Here is a 10,293-nt window from a genome sequence, read left to right as displayed (position 1 = left end):
TCCCTTTGATTGTGCAAATCATCATGCACAACTATAGTCACAACTGATAGCAATCTGATCCTCTAACACCTGTCCCTCCTGAACTGAACATGCACTCGCATGCAACTGAGTTAACTGATGTATTCTATAGTTGCATTATGAGTTAATAATTAGTTTAACAACTCATCATTAGTCAATTTGTAGTTAGACTAATTACAACTAGTTTAACCATGTCAAACTGAACACAATTTCATTAACTCTACAATCAACTCCACCAAACTCAACTGATTGAGTTCTAACTGAAGTCATGCATGCAACAACTCAACTGACCAACAAAGAAAGCGTACTTCCTTCTGACAGCTGCATGTGCCACATATGTAGCTCAAACTGAAGTGCTCCAAGAGAATAAGATCAAGTTTATAATCCAAATATTATTATGAGACAATAATATTTGACTTTTCTATTTTTGACAACCAGTCTAAAAATAGACTTTTATCACTCCTGCTGTGATCACTACTGATGTGATCACTCCTGCTGTGGTCACTCCCGCTGTGATCATCCCTGCTGTGGTGACTCCTGTTGTGATCATCCCTGCTGGGATCCAAAAATAGAACTTGCGCCATAATTTGCCTGCGGGCCCACTTAGTGAAGGCGACTCCTTTCCACTAAGCACTACAACAAAACCAGCGATTTGCGCCAGATTTTAGTGCATTTTTTTTGTAATTGTGATGAGCAACTGGCGCTAAATCTGGCTCTATTGTACAATTTTTAAAGCGTCCTTTTTTGCACTTGATTTTGCATCCTTTTTCACGCTAGATTTTGCATCATTTTTTACACCAAACTATGCATCATTTTTTGCGTCAAATTTTGAACCAAGATTTGCATCTTATTTTATGATAGGTTTTGCTTCTAGTTTTGTGTCATTTTTTGCATCTATTTATCATTCTCTTTTGCTTCCTATTTTGTGTCATTCTTTTCTTCCATTTTTGCACCATCATTTGCATCAAGTTTACACTGTATTTTGAATCCAATTTAACGTCTTTTTATGCATCCATTTTGTGTCAGTTTTTGCATCTAGTCTTACGCCAGGTTTTGTATCTAGTCTTACACTAGTTTTTGCTTCTATTTTTGCACCAGCTTTGGTGCCTATCTTTGCACCATGTGTTGAATTTGATTTAGCACCAAATTTTGCATCCATTTTTGTGCCCATTTTTGCATCTTTTTTTGGACCATTTTTTACATCCACATTTACGTTTGATTTGTCTCCATTTTTCCCATCTCATTTTGCACCATATTTTGCGTCATTTCTTTCATCCAATTTTGCATCATTTTTAACACCATCTCTTGCATCTAATGTTACATCATTTTGAGCATTGAAATTTGCATTTATATTTGCATCTTATGTTGAGTCATGTGTTGTGTCCACCTTTGCATTTTATTTTGTGTCTAATGGTACATTCAATTTAGAGCCATTTTTTACGTCTACTTTTCTATTTGTTTTTGCACCAAGTTTTGCATCCAATTTTAAGCTATTTTATGCCCCTTTTTGCACCATTTTTTTGTGTCTACTTGTGTCCAATGTTGCACCATTATTTACACCGACTTTTTCATCCAATTTTGCATTTTTTTGGTGTCTAGTTTTACATCGTTTTCACCATCCAAATTTGCATCTTTTTTTGCCTCATCTTGTGTCCACATTTGCATATAATTTTGTGTCTAAGTTCGAGCCTAAATTTTCATGTGATTAGGAATCATTTTTTACATCCAATATGGCATCCTTGGTTTCACCTTTTTTCAGCCCCATTTTGCATCTTGTTTTATGTCTTTTCTTACATCTCTTTTTTTTCCTTTTTTGCACCCAAGTTTGCATCCCAAATTTACACCATTATTTGCATCATCATTTGGCATATTAATTTGTAACGTTTTTTGTTTCTTTTTAACGCTCAACTTTGCATCTTATTTTACATCTAGTTGTTGTCTTTTTTTGCATCTAATTTGGTTCCCATTTATGTGTCCTTGTTTTTGCCCAATTTGATATCCTTTTGTATGCCATGTTTTGTTCCCTTATTTGTGTCAACTATTACACAATTTTTCACTTCTAATTTAAAACACTTTGTATGTCAATTGTTTGCATTTTGTATTAATTCCTAGTTTAACATCCAATTTTACTTTCAATTTTGCATCCATGGTTACATCCGCATTTGACTTCTTATATAGAGTATATTTTTCTTTACATATATGACCCCCTTTATAGATTCATAGTGAAATATATGATAGTTTCTAAATATCATTAAAGTAGATATCACAATTCAAAATCATTTGTAAAGAAATTTAAGAGAAATTGACAACATCCATCCAGAAAAATAACAATGTGTCATTAACAATTTTCAAAACATGTATAAAATAGCAACATAATACTAATAAAATCAGTATTATTTTTAATCAAAACAACTAAAATTCAAATATGATTAACAAATCAAAATATTTCATGAATATCGTTATTCTACGATAAATTAACAACATACATAAATCAAACTCATAGTATGATTACAAAATCAAAATGTCTCATTGATATAGGGTAAATTCACAACACCCATCTAAACATAACAATGTCATTCTACACAATAATTTCTTCATAAAAAACAATGCATGTGCATGCCTAGCTACCACCACCAAGATCATCCTCATGATCATCTTGACCATCCTCATTACTCTGATCCACATCATCACCAACACCGCAACTATCATCATCATCTCCTCCTTCACCACCATCATCCTCATCCTCATCCTCATCATCTCCTAATATATGTTGAACATAATTTGGATCCTCGTCTTGGCAATCATTACCTATAGCATTCTGACAAAAAAAATCAATATTACATGTTAGTATTAATTACATAACACAACGCATGTTTTTGTTATACAATGTTAACCATAAAATGAGGTAAGATATAATATCTAATAGTACTAAAAAATAAAATGAAAATATGTTTTAAAAGTATATTGGAAATCCAACTAAGATTACATACCATAGAGTGCATCCAAACAACAAATTCAACCCATCTCTTTTGCTGCAGCACCTCCTTTTCCAAATGATTTGGAGGTCTTCAGGGTAAAAATATATATCCCATGGTTTATATTTGGCCTTAAAAAACAGTAGAAATTTTTTTTTTTGAGAACACAGGAGCAAGATGAAAAAGGAATTGCATGTCTAAACATTTTGAAGTCTCAAAAAGCATTCATCAACATAGAGAAGACTACAACACTACTCTTCACTTCCAAGTTTTCAACTAATGGATTTAACTGACCAACAATGTTTTTTGCATGAACCATGCTCAAATGCTCAAGATGAGGTAATGAATGGATGTTATGCGCCTATCTGTGAATTGCAACCACAGGCATACATGTAAGTGCAAATTTGTAAATCTCATACCCAGATTTACCCATCATCAAGCACACAACTTTTGCGGGATCCATTTGACATATCTTATGTTTAAGAAGGAATAACATCCTTGAAGAGACTCATGGCTTTTCTTAGGGAAGGATCTTTGCATGCAGAATCTAGATTAACTCTGAACATTTCAATCAAACTAAGGTAAATGAAAGGCAACAATCCATCGGTCAAACCTCACAGGTTAAAAGCACCCACTGAGTTTCACACAAATGAGAAAGCCTAAGGGAAAAGATTTGAGACATGCATGCTACATGATTTCATGTAGGATAAGTACCTAAGCTTAAGGCAAAATATTTGAGACATGCAAATGTATGAAGTACAAGATTCAGATAAAGAGAAAGAAGCTCCTTCATGCCATATTCTCACTGACAGTGAATCTCAGATTAGGTACTTATCAAGCATGAAATCATGTTGCATGCCAAGCATGAAATCATGAAGCACACACCATGATAAGATTATCTGACTCCAACTACTGCATCAAGATGAAAAATTCAGCACTCTAGACAGTCACATAAGAATAAAAAAACATTCAAAAGATATGAATGCATATTAGCCACTATAGAGGACCAAAACATAAACTTACGCCATAGACAGTGTGGCTGAACCTTTCCCTGCTTTTGCTTCAACAACTTCAGTTCCTCCATCCTGTGTGCGCTTTGTCAAGGCTTTAATGTCCTCCTCAGACAATACAGAGTTTGGCTTTGGTGTTGCCTAAAATTTTTTATCAAAACAAAAAAGTGTATGTTCCCTTTTTAACTGTATTGAAGAGTAGGTAATTATGATCTCATTTTATCTTTTATAAATTAATTTTCTAATATCCAAGAGTAAAGAAAAAACTCAAGATGAGGATCCAACAAAGTCATATACATGTGAAAAAAGTGGAAGAATTGTAACACCCGCATGTCCACAAGAGTAAAGAAAAAACTCAAGATGAGGATCCAACAAAGTCATATACATGTGAAAAAAGTGGAAGAATTGTAACACCCGCATGTCCACCTACAACAGGAACATCAACTTCTGCAGACAGCATAGGATGACATCAACAACAAACATAAAACTGAGAATTGTATCTAATGTTAAAAAAAGCATGATGTTGGTAAGATCCTGCAGCATATCATGTATTGGGTCTAGCCCAGATGGTTGTGTGCAAAGACTGTTATCCTTCCCACCCGGGTTCAATTGCCTCAAGTGACATCTTGAGCTGACTATATTTCTGATGGCCTTGAGCCCTATGATACCATCCTTGAAATGAGGAGAAGTGCCTGGCATGTTTGCCCAGGATGCATATTTCATGATTAAATTATAAAAAATAAAAATATTTTACAGAATACTAAATATTTGAGAGTAGCTAAGCATAACAAGCCAGAATTTTAAATACCTTCAACAGGAACTCCTGCTTTTGAAGCATAGAACGTCTTTGCGCGGACAACATCAAGAGTAGTAACACCAAAGAGTTTCTTTTCATTATAGGTCCCTACCTTCTTAAAAACCTCAGCAGCTATTGGTACAGTAGAATTTACAGGATTGCTGGTGATATTTACAATTGCCTGCCATGGATATCAAGTCCTCAGCAATGCCGTAAAAACCAATTCTAGATGATTTCTTGAATCCAAATATACCATTCCTGATAGAAGGAAAACATTATCCAGTACACTCTCCCCCCTCTCCATATATCTATCTATATAATATGTAACAATATACTATACATATTGTACACACACACCAGTACATGAACAAAACAAATAATTGTGAAACATACTTCTTTATCTATTAACTTGCCACACTAATGGTAGTACATACTGATTGTATGTAATATATAATGTTATAGAGGATACCTCGTGATCAAGTGGATTTGTGCACAGTTAAATAGAAGACCAAGGATATTTTTTATATTGATATTCATATGCCAACTTTCTCAAAAGTCCAAAAGCTAAGTTACTAACTACAAGAGGAGAAACAAGAATAACAGGGCTTTAACAGTGGCTGCAAACTTGCATTGGACTACACAGCTAATTACTCTTAAGTTCATTTCAATTAGTATTTCCTTCTTATGGGCAAAAGTTAGCTGCAATTTGTCTAAATAAAGAGTCAATAATGAGTCAATCACCTATTCGTTTGACTCAAAGAAGTCTTCAAGCTTCGTTAACCTCTCCAGTAGAATTGATTATATACAAGAACAGTATGTAAATCTAGATCAACAACTTGCTTAAAGATTCTTGCAAATATGTATTTGTATATATTGCCATATCTATAGATCTCAAACATACAAAGCCTTCGACAAAGCAACTTACAATGAACGTCATGCTTATTCCTATGAAATAGTCAATAAGAAAATCGCATGAAAACAAAAACTTCAAAGAAGATCATAAATCACGACAACTTACCTCTGGGCAGTATTTTTCAATTGCAGAGCAAAGAGATTTAACAATCCCTGCATTGATGTTGAAGAGATCATCACGGGTCATGCCAGGTTTTCAAGGCACACCAGCAGGAATGATCACAACATCTGCATTCTCCAATGCCGTGCCAAGTTGTTCCTCTCCCATATATCTTGCAACCTGCACCCAGGTCACACTGCTGTGAATTACTGACAAGGTCGTGACACAAGCATGATAAAATCAATATGGCAGTACCAAATTAAATGATAAATATGTAGACCAAAAAATAAGAAAAGAAATTATTATCGCAAAGTTCCAAAAGAAGTAAAACTTGTTATCCTTGTTCCATGACCCAAGCAATGGTATGTCCTCCTCATAGTGAACAAGAATAGGATTATTTGTATTCTATAGTAAAATCCACCTTTTGGCCTTTACCGAGGAGATAGAGCACCAAAAGAAATGATTATGCTCGTAGGAGATTGAAGACCTATACCAACCCACGTTTCAATCAGGGTATAATCTTGTCCAATCCAGGTATACGACATTTCAATCAGGGTATAGTCTTATCCAATCCAGGTATAAAAGTGATGCTGTGATAAATAATTAACATCTCACAAGCCACTTTAGGGAGTTTATTCAACCTTAGTTTAATTTACGCTGCGGAGACTATTTTGATTTAATCTACTCATGGATAAAGAGGCAAATCTAAACGACCCCAAAAAGGTTGGATATAGAGGCAAATCCAATATGCAGAGGGTCATCAATTCAATCCTCACAAAATAACAAATTGACAATGCAATGAGACTATTCTAACTTCTAAGTAGTCATTAGGCCAAGTATGACTTAGATCCATCAGATCAAAAAGTCCTATTAAGCAGAGGCATATGATCCAGCCGTGGATTCTGCTAAAAATATAGATGCACTTTTCATCAAAAAAATATGAACTACCTCGTCCATTGGGTTGTGGTTTAGTGGCAAGTTGTAGGGTGCTTGTCATGAGGATGACCCAGGTTCAAAACCCAGGAGGCATATTCCCATGATAATGCGGCTGCCCATGTCATTCCAAAATATGAAGTCGGGTTAACGTGATAAACACCAGTTCAATGATAATGCAGAGGTGCTGTTAATGATGACCCCTGTGCTATTGAGGTTTGGACAGATGAGCCCATCTGCAAGTCATGCGTGACTTTGATGAATAGATGCAATTAAGGTGTTTCACCCACGCCAGTCAAAAGGCCTTGACCAAACAAAAACAATAATAGTGAGCCCAACCTCAATTTCAACCTTCTCCTATCAATAGAAAATACTACTACTGCTAATAATAATAATAAGCACAGCCCAAATTTCAATCTAGCCATAAATGTCAGGCAGATTGTAGTCAAGTAGTTAAATCATAGCACTTTCAGTGCCCTCTTAGAAGTATGTTGCGGCATTATCTCACCATCGGAGTTAACTACCATATTGAGATTCAACAGACAAGATCAGGTGCAAATCCTACATGAAATTGGTGGAATAGAGATTCTATGTTTGTAGCATCTACAATGAGGGCAAAGCCCACTATGTTAACAAAAAGACATTTGCCAACAAGAAAACAATCAAAAATAATAATAATGTAGCCCTCTCAATATCTGCCTCTTTTGAAATGGCCCAAAGAATGTCAGGTATAGTCAAATCCAATATTCACGGTGTACAATACAATCGTTTTAGAATGACAATGCGATGTGCGTTGCTTCAATGGATTGTTGGGCCAAATGTCACCTAGATCCATAAAATTAAAAACCCTAATCGAGTAGGTGCACATGATGCAGCCATGGATTTCCACGAAATAAATATCTAGGTGCTTTTTTTCATCAATCAAAATATGCACAAACACATTTACAAACTGACCATGAAAGTGAATTGAATTGACCATTAACGTGAATTGGGTTGTGTTTAAGAAATTAAATCATTGCGCTTTCAGGGCTCAAACCCACGTTCAAAAGCCCCGGAAGGCATATTTCCTGCAAAAATGTGGCCAAAAGAATAAATTCCACATTCGAAGAATCCCAGAGACCTTGACAGGTTATAGCAGTGGAATCTAAGCTTGGTATAAGGCCTGGTTCCTTTAAAAAAATAGGCGCTTACCAAAATAAATAAATTATCTGACCATGGACAATATCAGAAACGTAAAATCAAAGAACTAATAACAGGTAAAACACTAACAAAAAGTAGATCCTACCAAGTGGGTCTTCGTACGATCGATCCCAATGGAGATCCCTTGAAACTAAAATCAAAACATCTCTATCGTTCGCAGAGAGAACAGATCCAGCATACAGAGAACGAAAAAAACGCGGTAGGAAAAGAGGAACCCACCTCAGCACGGCTGTTGATGTGGCCGACATCTGCAGCCACACCTGGAGTGTCAGCGATATCATAGAGCGCCAACTTTGACACCAGAGGATTGAGTTTCATCAGAAGAGCCAATGGCTGCCCGATACCCCCAGCAGCTCCCAACACAACAACCTTGCGTGGCGGACTTCCACCACTCGAATAAAACCTTCTCGGCATAACATTAGTTTTGAAAGAAGAAGATGATGCATTCTTCAGTGCAGATCCCACCAATCGTCGCATTGCAGAACTCATTTTTGCCGCTGGTAACACTGAAAGAATGCAAGCTGAAGGCAGATGAAGAAGAAGGGGGAGATTCCAGAGCTTAAAGGCCGAATCAATGGAGATGTGTGGATATGACTTTGTTAAAAGGGATTTTAAAGCCTCACGGTACTATGCAGGGCTTTGGTTTAATCTATTTTATTGCGAAATTCTTAGTTATTGACAATCAGACAGCTCGTGATAGAAATCCCTCTTTTGGGGGGATGAGGTTCGGGAATGGAACATCATGTGATCGAAATTTTTAGTTGGTCAAATGTTAATTAAGTTATTATACTAGCATTTGCACCAGATGTTGCAAAGGAAACGCCGTAAGGCATAAATTGAAGAAGGCAAATACAACAAAAAAATACTTTCATAAAGAATAAAAATACTTATAATGAATTTACTATTAGATATTCCTATATATTGCATCATATATTAGCCCCACTAATTGTTTCCATTTCTTAATGTAACCTTTCACCACTATGGTCACTATAATATCAAATACAATATGTGTCTCTTAACCAATGGGTGTCAGATAAAAAGCAGCAGCTGCTCCTAAAATCCCTAAGCTGTTCTTTACCAAAGGCTCCCAATCCAAAGTGCTCCCCACAATTGGAAGTATCCCAAACGAAGCAAATAACAATAGCCACAGAGGAGAAAGAAGAACAGCACAACCCACTGCCATGAACCCTCGCATATTTACAAAGAATATCATCATGATACCAACTGATTATCAAAAGAAAACTGTTAAACTTGGGAAACAGTTTCACCTGACCTTAGCAATAACTTTGTTTTGACTCGCAAACTCCAGACAAAAGTGAGTTAGCATATTCAGCTGTCCTGCATAGAACTGGATGTGATAATTTGATTTCCTCCTCTCCTTGCAATTTTGCTAGGATAATTAAAGCAAATTATTAACCCCAACCTTTGTTGCCCCGTGATGTTTGAAGCTGGAAAAAAATGAAGCTTCAAACCTCTTATGCTATACATTTGATCTGTATTCCTCAGTTAGCTTCTGTCATGCTGTACACTTGATCTGTATTCCTCAGTCAGCTTCTGTCATGGTGATCATGTCCCAAGTCCATCATGTCACTGCATTCCTATGAAGTGAATTTGGACATGGATGAAGACCCATCTTATAGATCTTGATGACAAATGAAAAACAAACAAACACAACAAAATTCAAGTGTAGGGAAGCCTTCATATCCCAAGTCCATCATGTCACTGCATTCCTATGAAGTGAATTTGGACATGGATGAAGACCCATCTTATAGATCTTGATGACAAATGAAAAACAAACAAACACAACAAAATTCAAGTGTAGGGAAGCCTTCATATGGAGAGACTGGCCAGACTACATGACAATTAGTCAGCCCTGAAAGTCTAAACCCTAATGCTTGAAATTTCCTTCATCTGAAAAAATACGTTCCTTTCATCAATTCATGCTCTTTCAAGAAGCATTTCATGTGCAGTAGGTAATGGGTATTATCTTAATTCTGGATCAAGGAGCCTACAGAAGATCCATAATTAGTGAGCTCAGGCCATACTCCTCCATTCCAATATGCAGAATCACTAGCTGCCTCAAACAAGGGCTCTGATGGAACTGGCCATTCTCGAGTTATATTCAAACGATTGTCTTTGACCTTCCACCTTGACACAAGAAGCGAGGCTTGTGACCACCACTTTTAGGTTAAGATCATTCCTGGAGCTATTACTGTTTTCCAGTTAAGAGAAAGGGGTTATACCTACCTGTACAGGATCACTACCCTCAGCTAGCTTCTACTGCTCAATTGCTCTCCACTAATTGGCCTCAGAATACCTGTTGGTATTGCCATTAATGATCCCTTCCTG

The 10,293-nt window shown here is 36.3% G+C and overlaps 1 protein-coding gene and 1 pseudogene across 1 annotated transcript; both read right to left on the bottom strand.

The window, feature by feature from the left end:
• Positions 1-2,436: 2,436 nt before the first annotated feature.
• Positions 2,437-5,898, bottom strand: LOC149238692 (malate dehydrogenase, mitochondrial-like). Its single transcript, XM_089369643.1, has 5 exons — positions 5,818-5,898; positions 4,812-4,980; positions 4,389-4,450; positions 4,017-4,144; positions 2,437-2,836 (listed from the first exon to the last, which is right to left on the bottom strand). The coding sequence occupies exons 1-5, from the start codon at positions 5,896-5,898 to the stop codon at positions 2,827-2,829; spliced, it is 450 nt and encodes a 149-aa protein (XP_089225769.1). The 3' UTR covers positions 2,437-2,826.
• Positions 5,899-5,907: 9 nt separating this feature from the next.
• Positions 5,908-8,433, bottom strand: LOC149238691 (malate dehydrogenase, mitochondrial pseudogene; annotated as a pseudogene).
• Between the last annotated feature and the right edge of the window lie 1,860 nt (positions 8,434-10,293).

The sequence above is a fragment of the Pinus tabuliformis genome, chromosome 8 (genome assembly GCF_031772625.1).
Source record: "Pinus tabuliformis cultivar Carrire ecotype Pingquan chromosome 8, CPIR1, whole genome shotgun sequence".
NCBI classification, from domain to species: Eukaryota; Viridiplantae; Streptophyta; class Pinopsida; order Pinales; family Pinaceae; genus Pinus; species Pinus tabuliformis.
This window is presented reverse-complemented; position numbering and strand designations above follow the sequence as displayed.

Excerpts from the sequence above, each read along its gene's own strand:
- LOC149238692 (XM_089369643.1), bottom strand. The coding sequence starts at position 5,898 with ATGACCCGTGATGATCTCTTCAACATCAATGCAGGGATTGTTAAATCT. Across the intron at positions 4,981-5,817 it reads TTGAAAAATACTGCCCAGAG|GCAATTGTAAATATCACCAG; the intron begins GTAAGTTGTCGT and ends TATCCATGGCAG. Across the intron at positions 4,145-4,388 it reads TTCTTCCACTTTTTTCACAT|GCAACACCAAAGCCAAACTC; the intron begins GTATATGACTTT and ends AAAAAATTTTAG.